At 39.1% G+C, this 22,063-nt stretch overlaps 1 protein-coding gene across 16 annotated transcripts in view; it reads left to right on the top strand.

The window, feature by feature from the left end:
- CELF1 (CUGBP Elav-like family member 1) overlaps positions 1 to 22,063 on the top strand; it is a 98,666-nt gene that overhangs the window by 64,850 nt on the left and 11,753 nt on the right. For 4 of the 16 annotated variants that reach the window (XM_031944229.1, XM_031944225.1, XM_023506362.2 and 1 more), the window contains exons 2-8: positions 14,069 to 14,256; positions 15,805 to 15,887; positions 16,365 to 16,413; positions 16,880 to 17,014; positions 17,308 to 17,387; positions 17,733 to 17,894; positions 19,974 to 20,049. In XM_031944229.1, the coding sequence (XP_031800089.1) occupies positions 14,079 to 14,256; positions 15,805 to 15,887; positions 16,365 to 16,413; positions 16,880 to 17,014; positions 17,308 to 17,387; positions 17,733 to 17,894; positions 19,974 to 20,049 (763 nt within the window). In that variant the 5' untranslated portion in view covers positions 14,069 to 14,078. Of the gene's footprint in view, positions 1 to 1,827; positions 1,914 to 7,700; positions 7,809 to 11,046; positions 11,428 to 13,378; positions 13,678 to 14,068; positions 14,257 to 15,804; positions 15,888 to 16,364; positions 16,414 to 16,879; positions 17,015 to 17,307; positions 17,388 to 17,732; positions 17,895 to 19,973; positions 20,050 to 22,063 lie in introns of those variants that run through there. The other 12 variants (XM_031944223.1, XM_031944222.1, XM_031944218.1 and 9 more) reach the window with 9 other exon arrangements.

The raw sequence follows: 22,063 nt of genomic DNA, 5'->3' as shown, positions 1-22,063 counted from the left end.
CTCTAATCTATCAATCTGCCTTCTTGGAGAATACATTTCCTTTATTATTAGACAGTGATAGCAAGACTTTTCTTTGATAATCTTATTGTTTGTCTAAACACCTCACTGAAAGATCTTCATAACTTAACCCAATCACTTTCCATATAATTTACTCATTCTTTTTTTTTTTTTTTTTTAAACTGGCAGTTGAAAGGGATAACAGCTGTTTGATAGGCTCTAGATTAGTTTTTCTCTGTTTTCATTCTGAAATACCTCTGAAATCCACATGGTATATAAAGTGTACAGTGCTAGGCCTGGAGTCAAGAAGAGTTCAGAACCAGCCCCACTCACTAGCTGTGTGACCCTGAGCTAGTCACTTAACCTTTTTGACCTCAGTTTCCTCATCTGTAAAATGAACTAAGGAAAGAAATGGTCAAGCACTCCAGCATCTCCATTCAGAACACCTGAAATGGGGTCATGAAGAGTAGGACATGATTGAAAAACAACAACATGAAGTGCTCTTGACACACACACTGGCTGTGCGACTCCATTTACCACGGACATTTTTTAAGATGTGTGAATTTGCTGATTGGTGGAACAGCTCCACGCTGGTGCTCCCCAAGACAGTGAACATATAGGTCTTCTCTGTAAGAGAAGGAAAGAGCATTTATTAAGTGCCTACTCTGGGGGAAGTGCTCTACAAATATTTTTCATTTGATTCTTACAACAACTTTAGAATACAAATAGCTGTTATCTCCATTTTACAGTTGAGAAACTGACTCCTGACTCTAGATTCAGCCTTCTATCTACTGCGCCACCTAATGGCAAATATGACAGAAGATTCTATGAAGGTCTGTAAACAAATTTAGTGGAAACCTTTATAAAGTTCTGAACAGTAGTTATTGGATTGTTGTTATCAAGCTAAACAAAGGTGGGGAAGGGAAAGAAGAAAATGGAAAAAGACCTGAGAAGAAAGTCGGGAAAAGAGAAAAAAGAACTAAAAAAAACACCTCCCCAAACAAACACAAAGCATATTGGAGAGATATGGTAGCCCCTTTCTGTGCCAGCTTTTCCTATTTTGTCTCAGAGCCAGTAGCACTTGATGTCTTTTACAAAAACCTGTCTATCTTCTCATAGTTGGGGAGAGTCATGACTGCTGCCTTCCCTCACATCATAGTAGTGAGGGTGGTGTAGTGGAGAGAACCTTAGGTTTGAAGCTAGGAAGGTCTTGGATCAGAACTCAGAGTGGGATCCCTTCTGGAGCATGGGGTCCTCACTTTTCAAATGAAAAGCTTAGACTAGATGGTTTCTAAGCTCCCTCAGTCCTAGAAAGAAGTGTGGCTCTATGCTAGTACAGTTCCTTTTCCCTAGCTCTTCATATGCCCATTCCTTCATATCCTGTACCCCATGGCTATCCATCATACTTTGCCAATTCATTCCACCTCAAAGTCCTATTGGTCTCTATGATTTTGATCCACTAGTCACCTCAAAGAAGAGGGTAGGTGCTTTGATTCTGAGGCTTGGAGCATATTCTCTCAGGTGGGGAGGGGGGGGGAAGAGAGGGATGAGCATAAGGGGGATACACACTTGGGATTTTTAAACTAGAATGTTGTATTAGATGTTTAACCATCAATCAATATAATTCTGCACGCCAACAAGCAGATGCCCTTCCATTACCCTAACCCCTCTTCCCCTGGGTGGAGGGGAGCGGGGAGGCAGAGAGAAGAGAAACAAAAGATTACCAGGAAATTATAAACTTTCAAAGTATGTTCATTTGACCAGAATTGTAATAAAATTACTTTTAATTCCATGTCTTCTAAATATTTTTCTTTTGTACATTTTTTTCAGATTTTGTTGCAGCTGTCATTTTTACATAGTTTTAGTCAGTTTGTATGTTGTTTTGTTTCTGCTTTCTTCATGCTGCATTACTTCATGTAAGTCTTCCCATATTTGTCGTTTTTATGGTGCAATATTACTCCATTTCATTTACATACCAATATCCAATCATTCTGAAATCATTTGCTATGTGAGTTATTCCCACCTTTTTGATGTGAGGACTAAGGCTGATACAAATGGTTTTGGGCAGATTGGTTAAATTGGCAAGGCAGGAAATAACCAAAATAAGTAAACCAGGATCAGAAAGAAAAACTCTGAACAAGTCACTAAGAGAAACTGACATGTAAAGTTTTAAGAGTCTAGTAGGCCAAGTGAATTTTATTAATAGTCAAAGGGTATAAAACTTATCAGAAAATGGAGAGCTCTTCCCAAAGAGATCAGGTTAAAGCAAAGAGATAAAAAGGAAATAATTGCAACTTTCAAGAGGATACATTCTTTTAGAAATAGGGAGAATAACCATATGTGTAGAGATAGGGCATTGACTCTGGTTTCATTAGTGTAGATTACTTCTAGTTGAAGATACTTTTCCACTGAGGTTTCTCTGACTGCTTATTTTAGAGAGATCTACTCTGGAGTGACTTGCATTGAGTGACATGGCTGGTAGACATGCAAAACTGTAGGTACTCAAGCCCAGGTTTTATTGGTCTGAGGCCAGCTCTGTTCACTGTGCTGTGCTGTAGATCATCAGCACGTACAAAGAGAGACGACTAATCTGTAAAAAATGATTGCTAGGGCCTGACAGAAGACTTGGATTGAATAAGATGGACAGTTGAGTGCCAGACTGACTCCAGGTCAGAAGGCTATGTGGAAGGGTAGGGCAGAGGTAGAGTGGACAAGACCATATGGGGCAGATGGGGCTGGTTGCCATGAATAGGGCTGAGCAAACCAAGAGTGAACTTAAAAAGTCATTGCCTTCGTCATAATAGCAGTAATAATAATGTCGATTTGATTATCAATCCCTGAATAAGTGGTGAAATACATGTGGCACTGAGGCCTGAATGATTATCAAGGTGGTATTTGAGGTCCACCCCACCCCCCACCCCCAACCTTCAGTCGGGGCTTTGTGGTCTGCAATGATAGTGTAATAGAGGTGGAAACTTGGCAGATGGGACTACTCTGTCCTGCCTCCTGCTAAGGCTTTCCTATTCAAGCTGACCTTCGAATCTCAGCAGCCTTTTGATGGTAAGTGCTATGGGTATTTCTTCCCATTATAAATAAAGAAATTGAGACCCGGGGAGGCTAAATGATAAGCACAGGTTCCTAGAGCTTTTAAGTGTTAGAAATAGAATTTGAACCATTACTCTTTTTTTTATACCATATTTTTTTTTTTTTGGTTTTTTTTTTTTTTTGGATCAAGTGACATTTACACAATATACACCAAGGTAATTCAGTATTGGGAATACCATCGGTATAGTCATAGACAGGCAGGGTGATATGGTGAATGGAGCTTATTTTTTAAAAAATCAGGAAAACCTAGAGTCAGTCAAGTCCTACCTTTAACACATCCTGATGCTATGATGGTGAAGAAGTCTTAAATACTTAACTCTCTCACTTAGTGTTCTAGTGACTATAATATGACAAATTGCATATTAGGACAATGAATGATTGTACTCAGGAATTCCTTCTACCAGTAAATTGCTGCTTAAGTTCCTATGGCTATAATCAAATCATATAAATTATTGTAAGGCTTTTGTAATACTTATTAAGTATATGATTGATACATTTTTATTTGTAACCAAAATTTTCCAATTTAAATTGAGCATTGTATCTAATGCCTTTTAAGATTTTCCTGTTATAAATAGGGAAACCTTGTCTACTTTTACTAGATGATATTGTGTAGTAACAATATCATCAAGATAATAGCTTCCTCACAATTGTGGGGAGTAAGTTGACAAATCATTAGCATTTCTATCTAACATAATATTTAGGAAGAAATTAATGGAGAAATAGTATTTACAGTAAGGTCTATTTTTGTATTCAGTAAAACCTTTTTTTTTTACCTCTTATCCAGAATCAGAGTTATAAGTGCAATTATGAATCCTTTGGCATATATTTGATCTTTCAATGCCCTCCTTCAAATCTAGATCTAGCAATAGGATCTCTGAGTTAAAGAGTTAAGGACATTTTAGTCACTTTCATTTCCCAGCATAATTTCCAGAACGGTTGGATCATTTCACAGTTCCTACACTAATGTTTTTGGGTACATTTCTTTCTGCAGCCTTTTCAGCATCAATTGTTTCTACTTTTGCCAAGTTTATCAATTTCTGCTGGGTTTGATGACCAGATGCTCTTGTTTTTATTATGGTTCAGTGAAAAGATGTCACTGCTAACTCTGTATGACCTTAGGTGGATCAATGACTTTTTAAAACCTGACCTTCCTCCTCTGTGAAGTGAGGGAGCTCTACTAATAACCCTTTGCACCTCTTCTATGACTGAATCTGATCTTGTAATCTCCTGGGATATGTTGTCTCAGTAGGAATCCGATTATATAAGAAAGTTGAATGTGAATAAGAAGAGATGTATATTGGGAAAAGTGTCTTGTGATTTTTCTTACACCCTGTTTTTATGTACACAATTGTTTTATAAGATACAATATATCAGTTAAATAATTTGGAACATGATTGACTATATGATAAAGATACAATTTATCTTGATTTTTTAAAAATATTTTTATTACAGTTATTTTCTTTATTATATTATCTGTTGCATGCTAAGAACATAAAGAACATTGTGTATGAAACAATGAATCTCTACCAAGTACAGCTTGGTTTTTCAAAAGAATTTATTAAAGATAATCATTAGCACTCTTGCTCATCTTTGTCCTATTTTGAACTGTTTCTGTTTATTTTTTGTTTCTTCATTAAACCTTTCCTTTTTTTTTTTTTATCAATATACCATTTTTCTCTATCTCTTCTTCCATCTTTCTTTCCCTGTAGTAATCGTGTAAAGGAATTTTTTTTTTTTTTTTGGTCTAACCTAACAGTTTTCTGGAGTTATGATTGGCCAGTTTATTTTTCACTGATCTTAGATTCTTAGATTTTCAGTTATTTTCCTTTGTAATATCATAATCATTATATAAATCGTTATGCTAAGTTTACCTAAATTTTAACAGAGCATTCCACAGAATCACTCATTTAACTGTGGAAGACTAAATGGAGATAAACTGATGGGAATAGTAAAGTAATGGACTTGGAGTTTTTAAATAGCTTGTCTATGAAAAGAATAAGATTTCCAAAGTGCCACTAGGGACTGCATTTAACCATGGCAGCTTATGTGATGATAATGATTTATATAAAAACATAGATGGTATTTCTCTATAATGTGCTGATAACCCAAAGTGAGGAGATAAGTTTTTGGCATTGGATAACAGTTGTGATCTCAGAAGATCTCAATGCTTTGGAGCCGCCCAATTTTGTAGGTTTTCTTCTCCCTGAGCCCTTAATTACTGAAAACAGAGTAATTCATGCAGTTCTTTCAGAATATATATATATATATATGACTCCAAAAAGTCATAAACTATTTATACCTTTAATCTAGCAGTACCACTCACTACTGGGTCTGTATCCCAAAGAGATTGTAATAAAGGGGAGAAAATCTTTGTGTAAAATTGTTTGTAGCCACTCTTTTTGTGGTGTTAAGGAACTAGAAATTGAATGGATGTCCTTTAATTCGGGAATAAGTTGTGGTATATAAATGTAATAGAATACTGTTGTCTGTAAGAAATGATAAGCAGACAGGTTTCAGGAAAGACTGGAATAACTTCCATGGACTGATGCTGAGTGAAGTGAGCAACACCAGAAAAACATTGTACACAGTAATAGCATTCTGGACCCTCATCACCAAAATAAGTCTACAGAGTCAGTCTTTCCAGACAAATGTGCATTGGCTGAAAGAATAGTGTGATGGTCCACTATGATAGGCTTAGCTCTTCTCAGCAATATAGTGCTCCATGACAGTTTCATTAAACTTGGAATTGGAAATGCCAACCACATCCAGAGAAAGAAGTATTGAGGATGAATGCAAATTGAAACATACTGTTTTTACTTTTCCTTTTTCATTATTTTTTTCTTTCACAACATGACTAATGCGGAAATATATTTAAAATGATTGTACATATATAACTGATATCAGATTACTTGCTAACTTGGGGAGAGATGGAAGAAGAGAGATGAAGGAAGATGTGCTAGTATAGTTCCTTTTCCCTAGCTCTTTTAGGAAAACTATTTTTATATGTAACTAGAAAAGCAAAATACTGTTAAGTAAGTGTGTGTGTGTGTGTGTGTGTGTGTGTGTGTGTGTGTGTGTATAAAAACCTATTAAGAGAAATAAAAAGAAAAGACAGGATTGGAAAAGGCTTTAGAAGTCAAATAGCCTTCCACTTGGCTGTGATGCTTCTGAGGAGGCCTCTAAGCAGCCATGGCATCTAGCCAAAATGATATGAGTCTGAAGCCTCATTTTCTCAAAAGACTGGAAAAGATGAGTTTCCACGTTGATTATCTAGCCAGCCAGGAAGATTCAAAGGCAAAAGGCCCATCAAGCAAAAACCTGTCGAAATGCTGCATCTCACCCTGCATCTTGTCTTTTCTGAACAGTTGTGAGGTTCCCTACTGTACAGAACCACATGAAAGTATGTCCTAGTAAAGGATTCAGCTTGAAAGACATAAGGGGATGGCTAGTATCCATACAAAAATGGCATGGATTATTAGTATTCCTGGACCCTCATCACCAAAATAAGTCTACAGAGTCATTCTCTCCAGACAAATGTGCATTGGCTGAAAGAATTGTATTTCGAACTAATCCTCTTCTCAAGGAAACCATCTGCCCCTAAGAAGGGAGGTAGCCATCCTAAAGAACTCAGGTTCGCAATCCAACTCATGAAATATCTATGAGAAGGAGAAAACTCTTTATTATAGAAAATTAAAAGAATTTCAAGGCAGTTGCTTGTCTTTGCGTGGCTTGGGCCAGTGCTAGTCTTTTTGGTATCTGGGCAAAACAAAACCCAAGAAAGCTTCAGACCAGGCTGTGGGAAAGAAAAAGTGAACTGTTTCTGAGAACTTTGAATAAAATCATACAAAACAATAACAAAAGCTAGAAGATTTTTAATATTTTTTCTTGAATGTTCCTTATTTTCCTTCTTCTTTACTGTTCTCTTCTTTACTCCTAGTACATATACTGTGAAAAGTATTCCCTGTTTACAAATTAGGCATGTTGATACTCCACCAGAGAGTAAATTATTTTATATCCTGACACTTGCCACCACTGTAGTACAGGTCCAGATTCATCCAGATCCATCCAGATCCTTGATTGTTGTTGTAGTCTGCTCATCAGTATTCCTGTCTCAAATCTTTTCCCCACTCTAGTCCATCCTCATCTTAGCTGGTTTGACCACATCTGTCTATCACATACATATGCATGCATATATGTACTTCCTACTTTTGCTCACAGAAAACACTCCCATCTTCTTACTTGATGTTGTGTCCCCTATGCCTGGAAAATCTCCTTCCTCATCTCCTCCTCCTCCTGACTTCCTTCAAATCCACCTAGAGTCCTGTCTTCTGCCTTTTTGGTCTTCCTTAATACTAGAACTTTCTCTTTCATTTCTTTTCCAGTTTAATCAGTATATATCTTGTTTGTGCACACTGTTTGCATGTTTCCTCCCACAGTGAGCTCCTTGAGAGTAGGGACTATTTTTACATTCTTAGTATCCCCAGCACTGGTACATAGGTATATAATAAATAACAATTGACTGACTAGAAGTAATAGTGAACCAATGGAGTTGACTAAGTTTGGGGGGCTACATTATCAAATTTGCTTTTTAGGAGGATTACCTGGCAGTTCGTTGGAGGATTGATCCGAATGGGAAAAGATGAGGCAGGAACATCATCCAGATGTCTGGCTTGAGCTGTTGATGGGGGCAGTCTTACACCTGTGTGGTAGGTGTATTGGGGAGAGAAGGAAAGACATAGGGCAAAGGTGGAATCAATAGGTCTTGACAATAGATTGGTTAATGAGAAGAGAAAGTAGTGATGAGAAGAAAGGGTGACAGGTTATGAGACTGGGTAACTGGCATGGTTAGTGCTGTTTGTGGTAATAGGAAAATTTAGAAGGAAGGGCTTTAGAAAGAGAATGAGCTTAGTTTTGGAAAAGTTTTAAGGTCTGTTGGAGACATAAGGTTCAAGAAGTACAATAGGCATTTAGAGATGCTAGACTTATAGAGTTTGGGAGAGAGGTTATAATAGATCCCAGAAATCATCTGCATAGAGATGATCTTTGAATACCCAGGAATAATAGTATCTAGAAAGAAGACAAAGCCAATGCCTTGGGGCACATTAATGATGAAGAGCCTGCATAGGAGACTCTGGAATAACAAAACTGCTGGTATGCTGCAGGACAAAGAAATGACTTGGAAAATGTAGAAAGAACAGTTGAAACAAAGTGATCAACGGTGTCAGATTCTGTAGAGAGGGAAAGGATAGGAGGCTGAGAAATGACCTTAGATTTGACAGCTAAGAGGTCATTGATATCTTTGCAGGGAGTAGTTTCAGTGAGATAATGAGGATAGATGGAAGCCAGATTATAGAGAGAGTAGAGTGCTGGGAAAGGAAGTGGAGGCAGTAATTAAAGAGAAGTTTTCTTAAGGGGCTTGTATTTGAAAGAGAAGAGAAATCTAGAATAAACTAGAGGGATCATCAGATTTTTTTTTTTTTAAAGGATGGGTATGTTTGTAGGCAACAGGAAGAGACCAGAGCTTAATGAAAAGTGGCGATGATAGAGGGCTGGAATTGCGTAGAATGGAATCCAAAGTGCATGGAATAAGGCGTTCCTTCACAAGGAGACTGGCCACCTCTTCAGGTGAAATGGGTAAAAGAGATCTGAGTCATGTGGAATAAGAGAAGGAAAAGGGATATGTCAGTGATTGGTCTTCATTTTTTCACCGAACTATGAAGAAAAGTACTTTCCTGAGAGTAAGAGAGATGCCATGGGAGACTTGAGGATTTATGAAGATGTTTGGAATAGCTCCTGTGGTGAGTGGGAGAGTGAATCAGAGTTATAAAAGGATTTTCTTGCCCAGTAGAGATTATGTAACACAAATTGGTAATGCACCCATTTGGCACTATTTTGTGATGTTATCTGGCTCCAATCTGTAACATGTGACCAAGAGCAAAAGAGATAGATGATAAGTTATTCAAAGTTAGCTTTAGGCTAGCTATGATCAGGAAGAATAAGGAGGGGCAACCGCTTGAGTTGAATTGGTTCCCCAAGGTTTCAAGACTGGCATGGAAGTATAGCCAGTGAAAGAGTGATGTACTAGAAAAAACTGATGAGTGAAGGAGTGTAATGATTCCAGTGAGAAGGAAGAAAGGAGTGTGAGTGGAAAGGACATACAAGAATCTGGTGCAGGGGGCCAGGAACAACTTGGGAGAGGAACCAAGGTCAGAATGGAGGACTGCCTTAGGAGGCTCTTGGTGGGGTCAGGTGGGAGGGTGGGCCTTACCAGAAGAAAAATCCAGTTTCAAGAAGATCCCAAGCACAGAGGAAGGTTTCAGGATGAGGCATGAGAAAGGTGTGGGAAAAGAGTGAAGGCCAGTTTGACTTTTTTAAGAGTGATTCTGCAGTGGGAGAATAAGGCCAGCTTTTGGGGGGGATAGTCCATTTTGAAAACCCATGAACTAGGAGATGATTATCTTTATTTTATTGTTAAGGAAACCATGAACAAAGTTTTGCAAGGTGAGAAAATAATTTGAGCACGTGCACACTCACACACACACACACACATATGTTGGAGTTAAATTTTATTTTAAGGTATTGCAGGAAAAAACCTCAACTTCCTTCTGTTTTCTCTACATATATTTTAACTTTTTTATTTACATTCTTTGCTTATCTTTCCTTTCTTTTTTACAAACAAAAACAGTGTGATTCATGCACACAATTTGGTTCTAGAAGCCCAAATTGGGCCTTGGTTAAATATTTGTTTTTTGAAATTTAATAATTTGTCACTTTTCTTTGAAATATTTCAACTATATGAATTGAAAGGAATATGGCCATAATTTACTCTTGTGTTATATTTAAGCATGGAGAATAAAAGTTGTTTAGGAATGATTTATCAGAAAGGGAGTCACTTCTTATTTTCAAAGGACAAAATCTCTCTTTTTCTTGGTCTGAGAATTGTGTACTGAAGTACATTGTTTGACTAATCATAAACCTTTTTTCACACAATGACATTCTCATACGATAAAACTTAGGACTCCATTATCCAAAGCTTTTTTTTTTTTTTTTAATCCTATGTAGAATTAAATAAATTAAATTCTATGGCATTTTAAACTTTTAACAAATGAATCTTGACGAAGATTAATTATTAAGGAAAATTTTAAAGTTAAAATCCAGACCAGGACAGCAGATATTTTGAGCAGCTATGTAAAATAAGGATTTGTGTTTCAGGAATACCTTTTAATATATGTTTCTGTAAATGGGGTCAAATAACAAGAGAAGATTATGAGGGGGGAATTGTCTCATTCTCATGACAAGAATAAACTTAGTAAGCTGTTAGCCAGCTTCCTTGATTGTACTACCTGGCAGAATTCTAAAATGTATAATTAAAAACATGACTATTGTTTTGTCAACATGCATTTATTTTGTGAGTGCCTTCTATGTGCCAGACACTGACGTTTTTAAATGGATGTGAAGAACATGTAGAGCCAGGTTATATCATAATGACTTGATATCTTTTATTGACAGGGTAACTAAGCTTGATACATTTGGGGAATAATAGAGAGAGTTTACTTCGATCTTAGAAATGCATTTGAAAAGCCTTTAATTAAAACATAGCAAAATATTGAGTATTTGTTAGATGAATTCAATAGATTGGTTAAATGAGCAAACTCAGAGAGGTTGTCAGTAGTTAAATGTCAGCTTGTCAGAAGGTCTCAAATGAGGTACTCCCAATTGATGTGCACTTGATTATGTGCTATTTAATGTTTTTGTGAGTTTCTTGGGTCAGCAATGTGATGTGGTTTAAATAAAAGCTAATCATATTTTAGATTGCATAAAGAGAGGCATAGCTTCCAGGAATAAAGAAGTGATAACTTTTTGGTATTCTATCTTAGGCCAAATATATAGTATTAAGTTTGCTTCTGAACGCCACTGTTTAGGAATATCATTGATAAGCAAAATAATACAGACCAGTCATCACAAAAGAAAGGTGGACCACTTTGCAGGCCCCATGTATAAAAAGTGACATTTATGTAATACAGATTTGCTCAAGGACATTGGGAAGGGAAGGAAGGAGGTGTGTGGGCAGGAAGGAGCCTGTGTGCCTGAGGGGGAAGGGCCTAACACACAGTTCAAGGACAAGTGAGGGCTGGGAAGAGAAAATCTGGAGCAGGAGGAGAAGCACATGGGGGCCACCGGCTCTGTAGGGCTCTGGCCGGAACTGAGAGAAAGAACATGAGGGACTGACATATGGGGGCCAGACACAGAAAGAAAAAGACAGGCATCGTACAGGAGGCCAGGGATAGACACGTGGTACCAGAGCAGACACGCAGAGCTGAACAGGTGGGCAAGGGCCTTTCTCTGTGCCAGAGGTCTCAGGCCAGGTTCCTGATCCAGTGGTGGCCATCTCTGGACTTACTTTCTTCTGCTTTCCTTTGGAGGTGGTTTGGATTTTTTGTTTGGTTAAGGTTTTTTGTTTTGTTTTTGATTAATAAGGATATGTGGCGCTTTTTGGTTTTGTTTTGGTGGGGGCATGGAAGGCCATTGAATGCTGAGTAGAAAAGCTGGGAGAGAACATAGATTGTACTGTAAAGCTAACATAAGTGACTTTTTGGAATGCAAATTTCTTTCCATTCTTTATGTAAAAGTCAGATTTGCATAATGTAAAGTGAAAACTATCTGAATCCAGAAGAGACAAGTATCTGAATATCTTACCATAAAGTGATTAATTGAAGAAATGAAAGCTGTTTACCTAGACAAGTTTTAGTGGGGTGCAACTTCCTCACTTGGGGTATTAGACTGAATCTGATTGGCTTCAGAAACAAAACCAAGGCCATGAATATAAGTTCAGAGGTAAATTAAGATTTAATATCACAAAGAATTTTCTAACAGAGCTTTCTAAAAGTAGAATCGACTTTCTGTAGAGGTAATTGATTTATTCATCCTTCAAATTCAAGAAAAGAAAGGTGGGATCTTTCCAAATGGGTGGGACTGAAAGATCTGAGATCTAATTCAAAAATTGGGGAAATATTAATTGAAGGTCCTTTGGATGACCAGTAATTAACAGGTTAGGAAAAACTCTAGTATTGCAACAATATCTTTGAACATCTGCAGGACATCAGTGACTTGAGCTCTCAATTCATGTGCTAAATGTTTTCTAATTGGCCTTAAGACTGAAAGGTAACTACTTAGAAAATCTTTAGTGACCAGATAACACTGCTGGCCAATGAAATCAAATATTAAAGTGTATGGAATTGAAAAATAATTAAAGTAGAAGCATTATAACATTTTTGTTTCAAGTTACAAATATTGAAGTTAAAACAAGGCAAAGAAGAGGTAAATATAGAAGTATGTGTATGTATGTGTGTATATATATATATATATATATATATAGGATTATAGAGTATAGTTAACGACCTAACGACCGAGGGGAAAGAACCACTGATCACCAATAGATTGGTGAAGATTTCAGACCAGTTCAATAAGTTGGTGGAAGAAGTGATTTATAAAATGTTGTTGTCTATAAAGGAAATTAAAAAGAAAAATCTCCTGAAAGACTGATAAAGATGAAAGACAAATAATATTTTTTAAATGATGAATTTTGTTGCCCTATAATTCTCTCAAGATGATCTGCAAGAGTCCCTGTGGAGTTTGAATTTGGTGAAATGGCATCAGTACAGAGCTAGGTTGAATAGCATATCACAATCTAGTGGGGATACTGAATTTCAAGGTAATTGAGAAGTGATGAAATTAATGCATCTGCCTAAAGAGAAGCAAGTTTGGATTTTAGAGAGTGTAGTGTTTGAAGTTCACATCTAGTACATGTTCTTGAATTTTAGCACAAAGTATCTGATAGGATCTGATTGGAGTTTCAGCCCTGCTCCTTTCTCCTGTGGCATTGGACAACTCTGTTCAGCTCTATCATGTTCAGTTTACAACTATGTAAGATGAGATTTAACTAGCTAACTAAAGTTCCCTTTTTTGCTCTAAATTATCAGAATAGTTTTTACATTTTTTTCCTTCTACTCCGTGAACCCTGGACTCAGAATTATTGGGCTTTGTTATTAATCACTTTTGTCAATATTTTTACTTGTGCCTTCTTAGCCTAGGCCTAGGAAGTCAAGACCCTGTCTTTGGTCCTAGGCTTTCAGTTACTCTTGGTTCTATAGCATTTTTATCCTATTAATTATTTTGGAAGCTTGTTTAAAAATGGTCTTATTTGGAGTCGGCTTGCCTCTTTGATTCTGCTGTGAAATTCTCAGGCTAGGAGAATAGCATTATCATTTCCATGGCAACAGACAATGATGTCCTAAACACAGAATGATGACTTCATGGCAGGATCCAACAGAAGGGGAAAGCCATGGTGGGAGGGACAGCAAAAGGACAAATTGATTGGAGGCTAGCAAAAGAAAAGAACATGCTTATCAAGTAGACTTTCCTTTCCCTGTACAAGCACTGCTTGAGGTGGTGGTGGGGGGAGCGGATAATGAGGGGGAATAGCACTTCAGTCCTCTTGGCAACTTTAATTCCATTATTCCAATTCCAAGTAGATGCTAACAGCTCCTGACTGGTCTTCTTCCTTTGCCTCTTAATGTAAGCTCCTTGAGAGCAGGGATTGCTTCATTTATTTGTTTGTTTGTTTGATTTGGTTTGATTTTTGTATGCCCAGCTCCTAGTACAGTGCCTGGCACATATAGTAGGTGATTAATAAATGCTTGTTGTTTGAATGATTGACTTAGCTCTTGGGGATATGTTCATTATTAGCAAGAGGAACCTTTTGAGTTCCTTGTCTCCCCATGTTTCCCCTTTACCCTAGGTAAAGAATTTTTTCCAGCTCTCTGGAATATATAAGTGTACATTAAGTTACTAGAATATACTTGTTGTCGTTCTTGATGAGGCACTTTGGTGCTATAGTTGCGTAGAAGAGAAGTCCTCTGGGTGAGTATAATTGGCCCCTATAATGGGAGTTCTTTATCTTGTGCAGCTCAAAGAAAATGAATGGAACACTGGATCACCCGGACCAACCTGACCTGGATGCCATCAAGATGTTTGTGGGTCAGGTTCCTAGGAGCTGGTCTGAAAAAGATCTGAGGGAACTCTTTGAACAGTATGGTGCTGTCTATGAAATCAATGTCCTGAGGGATCGGAGCCAGAACCCTCCCCAGAGCAAAGGTGAGGACTTTGCTTTTTTCTCACTGTTGAGAAAAGGTATAATTTCTAGTGTGTGATTCCTTCCTCTCATATATGATTCGGTGTTGGTTGAGCTGTCTATCTTAGATACATGGTTTCTCATTGTTCAGTAACTTCTGTACTCATCAAAGAACATTTGCCCTTTTAACCAAACTTTGCTTGGTTCAGTGCCTGGCACAGAGAAAGTACTTCATATTTGTTGGCTTGGAAAAATAATAAAGTCACTTAAGGTGTAAATGATTGGGAATAACGAGGATAATGTCTGATGTTCATTTAGAAGATGTTCATAAAGTCCTTGCTGTGTGTACAATAAACACAATGCTTGTCATTGTGAGTATACAGAGGCAGCTGGTTTCAGGCAGATCCTCATCCTTTGTTATTTGTGGGTTTCTGGGCTAGTTATTAACGAACCTTGGATTCCCTTTGGTTATAAAGGCATGAATCATATGTATAATTCCTAGAGAAGAAAGTCTTGGTCTTTTATGCTGAAAATCTTGCCAGTAATTAGAGCTATGTAAGAGTGAAATGGTGCCCTTGCGAGATCTTCACATCTTGAAAGTTTGAATGGCTGTTTATCAAGTATGTCATAGTAGGGATTCCTTTTAGGTAGTATCTGGGTTATGTGGCTACTTAGATCCCATCAAACTGAATTGTGGTTCTGTCCTTTCTTCCTTAAAACATGTTGAAATTCCATTATTGTTTGTAATACTCTTATTTTCTGCTATTATTACTACTGTGGTTACTCCTGCCGTGTCCCCCATTGAAAAGGACACAATCCATGCCCTCAAGGAGCTTAAGTCTAGTAAGTGTGATATATCTTACATACACAAATATGAGTTAAAATGCATCTGATCATGGTTTGAATGGAAGAGGGATCCTTTTTGGCTGGAAAATTTGAACAAAAGCTTTGCCTAGGAAGTGGCACCCCAGCTGGGCCTTGAAGAAACAGAAGGACTGAACTAGATGAATCTATTGGGAAAAATCCCTTTCCTGTCTAGAGGCAAGGGGAGAAGCAGGAGGAGATTTAGGGAAATCTAAAGGACATAAGGCAAGAGCAATAAAAGTAATCTCTGGAGTCATCCTTTGTAGGGGTACCACTTGGCAGAGTTGGTCTCTTTCCCTGGGCAGGGATGTGAAGCTCAACACATAGGTATACATGACAGCTATGAGCAAAGCACATTTTCCACACCCAGTACATTTTTAAAGGATAGAATCAAAAAGAAAGGCACTTGACCTTTGCAAGTTTTTAAATGCTCAAAAAGCTTGCAGATAGGCTCATTTTGATCCCAGAAGAATGCATATACTGACATAAGAAACTATATCAGTCTCAATCTAACCTTGTTAATTTCTTATTTAGTTAGAGCAAATTGATCTTGTGAATTGTTTGTTTTTTCCTCTGTCTTGTATGTCCAGGCAAGTGGTTCCCCCTACAAGAGTTCTGACAGTACACTATTTCAACTGAAAGCCAAGCCCCCCCAAAATTCTTTCTTGCAGAAGAATAGTCCTAATCATTTAAGTTTGTGATTACAGGGTGCTGTTTTGTTACGTTTTACACCCGGAAAGCTGCACTAGAAGCACAGAACGCTCTTCACAATATGAAGATCCTTCCAGGGGTAAGAAGAGAGTGGCCATTCTTCCTAGAGGAAGATCTAGGGTGGTTTTTAACAAGTAGGATGAGCTCTTGGGGCTTGGTACTGAATGCCCTTTCCCATGGATCAGGCTCCTGAATACCCTTTCCCATGGATCAGGCTCTCAAGGAATTCTGCAAAGAGTTATAAGAAACAGATTTTGGCAAAATTGTCAATAATGTTCTCTACAGCTTTGTGCATCTTGACTTTTAGTTGTTGTCTGAGCCCTAAATTGGAATTAAAATGGCGCTGTCATAGAGCATCAAGAAAAGCTCCCAAGATGCCCGTGTTAAAATTCATTATCCTAGAAACGTTAGTATTTTGTCCATTTGACCCACAGACCTGAGATGCTTAGTATGTGCAGTATACTATAATGCATATTGAGATTTAGTTTTTGACCAAACTTAAATAATCCATGTAGCCAATGCATGAGTGTAAGGTGGTGGTATTTTTCTTTTTTAGATGCATCATCCTATACAGATGAAACCTGCAGACAGCGAAAAAAACAATGGTAAATATATTGCTGACCTTTCCCCTGATCAGGACAATTCTCTGGGCTTTAATATTACCAATCCAGGTGGGTTGGAAAAGAAATGAAGTATTTCTTACAGAAATTTCTTGCAGGGTCGTCTCCATTGTCCTGTATTATAAAAATAAGTACGTTGGCAAGTAGGGTAAAAAAAAGGAGGGAGAGAGAATTAGTAGCAACTTGAATAGACTATATCTAAGAACTGTTAGAATAAAGTGGAATTTCCATCTTGATGGTTGTAGACCTTGTGTTTGGGAGAGAAAAGAAAGATAGTAGAAAAGGTGGGGAATGAGTTTGAACCGTTAGAGGGCAGGTGGAAAAGGCAAGTAGCTATCCAGAGCCAGGGAAAGTACTTTCCTTGGCCCTCAGTGAGCACAGACAGTCTTCACCCTTTTCTTCTTGTTGTTCAAAGTAATGTTTAGAAGCCTTTTTTACTTTGGTCTCTTAGCAGTGGAAGACAGGAAGCTGTTTATTGGTATGATTTCCAAGAAGTGCAATGAAAACGATATTCGAGTCATGTTCTCTTCCTTCGGACAGATTGAAGAGTGCAGAATATTACGAGGTCCTGATGGTCTGAGCCGAGGTATGAATCTTTTAGATCTTGAGATGTTAGATGTGATTCCCCTCCCCCCCTTATAGCTGAGATTATAAAATCAGTGATCTGTAGACAGCAAGAACGAATCGGAGTGGCGAGATGTGGGTTACCTTTTTGTTAATACAATATGCTTGCCTGTATGTTAAAGCTGATGTTCTCAGCCTTCATCCAGATGACCTGCACACCACCTTACTTTTCAGCATCTAGCCAAAACTCTCTGGTTTTGTACATGAGAAGTCTTTGAACTCTTTGAAGGCTGAGGATATTCCTTCTTCCACCAGGTTGTGCATTTGTGACATTTACAACACGAGCCATGGCGCAGACAGCCATCAAGGCAATGCATCAAGCACAGACTATGGAGGTAAAGGCCCCTTTGAAAAGGAGGACATCTTTTAAGGTGCACTTGGGGATCCTTTGTCATTCATTGGGCCGCTATGCCATTTTCAAGGCTGATCTCTCAGCTTTCAGTAGGAAAGTGGTTGTGGCACCCAAGAGTAACTGCCAACATGAAGCAGGGCCAGTTGGGGCTCTTCTTTGATGTCAGTTTCCCACCCTGTTTTCATGGCTTCTCTGAAGTCCCAAAGCTAAAATCTGCTCCTTCACCTTTGACCCTTATTATTGAGTCTTCAGCTCCTTCCCCATTTGGCACTAGAATTAGAGAACAGACTAATTTTTTTTCTTACTTTTCCCTTGGTTGCCTCTTTAGGGCTGTTCCTCTCCCATCGTGGTGAAGTTTGCAGACACTCAGAAGGACAAAGAACAGAAGCGCATGGCCCAGCAGCTGCAACAGCAGATGCAGCAGATCAGTGCTGCATCTGTATGGGGAAACCTCGCTGGGCTGAACACTCTGGGACCCCAGTACTTAGCAGTGAGTCTTCACGCCTGGCTCTTTGCCCGTGGAGCAGGACTCCTGGGTACTTGGTTGTGAAGTAGATGCCAGCGAAGCAGGCGCAATAGTGGGCAGACACCAAAGTGGAGACACTGGGCATCTGTCTGTCTGTTGGTCTGTCTTGTCTGTCTTGTCTGTTCTCTAATTGCATCTGAGGCTTCTGTGATAGGCAGAAAACTTAAGATCTTAATCCATTTATCCTCTTCTGTTCTTCTAATATCACGGTACTCTCATTGGACTCCCTAGTCGTAGATATTTTCCTGCTGGAAGCAGAGGTTTCCTCAAAGGTTTCCTGAATTGTTCTCTCTCAAGATAACAAGAAGCTGACATTATTACAGGAAACCAATAGATGCATCTTCCAGGGACACTGTGTTGTATCGGAAGTGCCTGCCTTTGTTACACTTTCCCTCCCATCTTTCTGTCCCCACGTTGTCGGCATGAACAGGCCCAAATCGAGCACCTCAGTAGTAAGTTGAGTTTCTTGGAGTAACTCTTGGAGCCAGCTTTCCAGAGACATGTAATCAGTAGGGGAAAGGAGAAACATTGCCCACATGAAATGGGCTATTTCTAGAATACCTGTGGAAGAGGGAAACCAGTGTCCAGGGAATAGCATTCTTTCTCTTTGCTATGGAAGAGCTGGAAGAGGGAACAAGCACCAGGGTTAGTTCCCCAAGTTTCTAAACTGGAGGGAAGTGAGCCTAGTGGAGTTGGGGGAGGAGGGGGCAGCAATCCTGGGGTTGGGAGAATGACATGTGCTTATCTCTGTTCTAAGTACATTCAGGCTCAGATTTATTATGACCCAAGATGCTTTCTCTAACAGGATGATTGTTTAATCTGATTGTGTCCTCAGCTTCTGACTTTCTCTGTGGGCTTACATGACCGCTTTGATTAGTTTAAGCAGCTCAGCTTGGGCTAAAATGGTGCTGTTAGGGTTTGTCATATACCGTGTCAGTCCTCATTTTGGTGAAAGTCCCTTCAGGACCTTGCATGAGGCTTTGGAGAGCTGGGTAGGTTTCAGCACGGTGGAGCATGCCTTCACTGATGCAGTTCCCTGGTAACTTAAGGCTTGGCACATGGCTGGAAGACCTGGCTTTAAATTCTGCTTCTAACCCTGAAAAGCTGAGTGATCTTGAGCCAGTTTACTCTTTGAGTTTGAAATTTCATTTATAAAATGGGATTAACATCTCTTTCTAGTATTGGGCAACTGACATGGCAGGAGGCCTTAGAGGGTATTCTCATTATCTACAGGCTGGGTCTGTCATTGTATCCTAAGGGTTGTAGGGTTCGAGTTTGAATTGGTTTCTTCCATTAAAGTTGCAACATTCCTAAAGAAATGTGCAACAAATGCAGATAGTAGTGGACACCCAGCTGTAGTGTACGTTCAGAAGTGAGGGTCGTTGGGCACTAGAGGATGGCATCATTATTAGCTTGGTCTCACAAAGGGCTTTCTGGAGAACGTAGGACCCAGAGTGACCAAGAAGGGGCAGATGTTTTCTCGGCTTTAGGGTCTCTTGAGGCAAGAAAACAAGCTTGATCCCTAGGTTGCTGTGGTGTGGGTTGGTTTATATGGAAAGGTTCTTGTGGTGGAGCTAGAGAATATGGTCTGGCTCACATGAAAGAGAATCAGAGTGATGGGAGGAAACATTCTAGAAGTGTTGGAACTCAGAATCAGGGGCTGTTTGAGATGCAGGCCAGCCTGGCCAAGATGAAGGGAAGATGGGGCAGTAGCAGGGAAGATACTTTTCCGATGGGAGGGAGGCAAATAGATGGAAATGACTTGAGTGCAGGAGTGCCTGTCCCTGAGATAGGGGGTTTCTGTTCTTTCCTGTACTGCTCGCTGATTGTCTCCCTGTTGTGTTGGAGCCTTGTGGGCTCTTGCTGCGCCGTGTTGTGCTGTGCTGGACTGCGCTCTTGGGCTGTCTGGGGCTTCTGAGACTCTTCCCCTTCCTCTCCTGGGGCCTGGGCCTGTGTGCTCGCTTTGCTGTGCTGTAGAGTTCTCCCAGACGCGGAACCAGCCCTCACTCTCACTCTTGTTTTGTTTTTTGGTGTAATGTCTAGCTTTATTTGCAGCTCCTTCAGCAGACTGCCTCTTCTGGGAACCTCAACACCCTGGGCAGCCTCCATCCAATGGGAGGTGAGTGGTCTTTTCATTTGTCGTCTTCGGCCTTATCATTAAGGTTGGGTGGTGGGTATCACTTAGATGATCCACTTTGTAACATCAGATTGTCATCTTAAAGGGAACTCATCTTGGAACTTCCTGTTCTGGGGCAGAGTCTAGGCTAGAATTAGGATCTTTGAAATCATCAGAAAAAACTGCATTCTGATTTTAGATCTCCACTAAAGGGTTCCACCTGCCAGTATTTTAAAACCAAAATAGATTAACCCAAGTGAAGAAAGAGACTCAGATAATGATTTCTTTCCCTAGTACTTCATGATCAGGCTAAGACCCCACTTTCATGGAAAAAAACATGAGGGAAGTTTTAGATTCATATCCCACCTTAGACTCTGGGAATGTTACCCAATTTCCTTCTACCTCAAGTTTACTCATCTGTAAAATCAAAGGATTGAATATGGTAGCCCCCAAAGTCTCTTCCAGCTCTGAATCTATCATCTCATGCTCATTTTAGCCTCATAAAATTTGCAGGGCATTAAAATAGTTGATACTAAATGATTGAGGTTTTTCCTTTCATCTAACTTGAAGTGTTTAAGAAATTATTCATTTCTATAATAAAATGTCTTTTCTGCCCCTCTATCTTTATTCTGTGGTCACAGGGGACCACCTTTAATGTTTTTGGTTAGAGTAAGAATTTTTCAGTCATCTTTATCTCTTATGAAGTTGTATTTATAAAATAATTTAACCTTGAAATTTCTAATTCCATAGGGAATGTGCCTTAAAGTAAAATAAAAAGAAATCAAGCATACAAATATTTTCATCATTTAATAATATAAAAAGCCTCCACATTCTACCTGAGATAATTCCCCAAAGTCTTAAGACATCAAAGGACAGCCTTGCCATGACACTGCCCCAGCCTTGCCCCATTAATGGAGATTGTGTCAAGCAAGAGCCTTCAGGGAGCTGTTGTGTCAGATAAATGTTCATTTCCTTTATTCCATGAAATAATAGTCCAAAAATTAGTTTCTTCTTCTAAATAATCTTCAGGGTTTGAAGGGACCTCAGTGGCCATTCATTATAATCTATAATTGAAGAGTTCCCCTGTAAATATTGTATGACTTGTGGCTATCCAGTTATTGCTTGGCCATATCCTAGGCAAGAGATTTACCACCTTTTCCTGAGTCCAAAATTGGTATAATGGATTTTGAACTCAATGACCCACTCTTCACATAGCAGCTCACTAAATAGTTTTTAAAAAAAGCTATCAGACTTTGTTTTTTTCCCCCCAAGTTAAAAAATGTCCAGGTTAAAAGGTGGTTCATTTTGAGCCAAAAAATTATTAGCTTGCTCAGTTTTGCTTCCTAGCCCTCATTCTACTGTGTCAACTCCCATCAGATTTTTATTTTCTAAGGACCCAAGATGACAATTGAACAGAAAGTACTACATTTTCCCCTCCCACCCTTCTCCTGTCCTTTCATATATAGAAAAACTTCCAGCCCAAGCAGACATGGAAACAGAGATGAGATATCTGTGGACCCTGAGGACTGAGTCAGATCAGGAACATAGAATGGGTAGAAATAAAGTACCTGGTCCTGCCCAAAGAGGGGTCTAAGGTGTGCAGGGTACAAAGAAGACTAAGTGTGCCAAGCGAGGGTGGAGGGGGGGGGGCGCATTCAGAGTCTAGCAGAGCAGCTGTGTAGCTTGTAGCCTTTGTTTTGAATTCTAGCCTGGTTTGAAACCCGCATAGTTACATTCAGAGTAGAAATCCCAGCAGCAATCTACTGGGCTGAATTCAGTTTGTAGGATCAGATTTTGCTCTGTTAAAGAACATTTTGGGAACACCACAAGCTTATATCACAAGAACCTCCAGTTTAAGGTGTTCTTGTGATCCTGTAATAACCAACACTCAGTACTTCAAGAAAGCAGAAGTACCAGCCCACGTATTTCCTACAGAGTCCAGTCTTAGTATAAAATGTCTAAAGTCAGGAAGAATGTTAGGAGAATAAGCAAGCAAACAGAATCTGACCATTTAAAG

The sequence above is a fragment of the Sarcophilus harrisii genome, chromosome 6 (genome assembly GCF_902635505.1).
Source record: "Sarcophilus harrisii chromosome 6, mSarHar1.11, whole genome shotgun sequence".
Taxonomy (NCBI): domain Eukaryota; kingdom Metazoa; phylum Chordata; class Mammalia; order Dasyuromorphia; family Dasyuridae; genus Sarcophilus; species Sarcophilus harrisii.
This window is presented reverse-complemented; position numbering and strand designations above follow the sequence as displayed.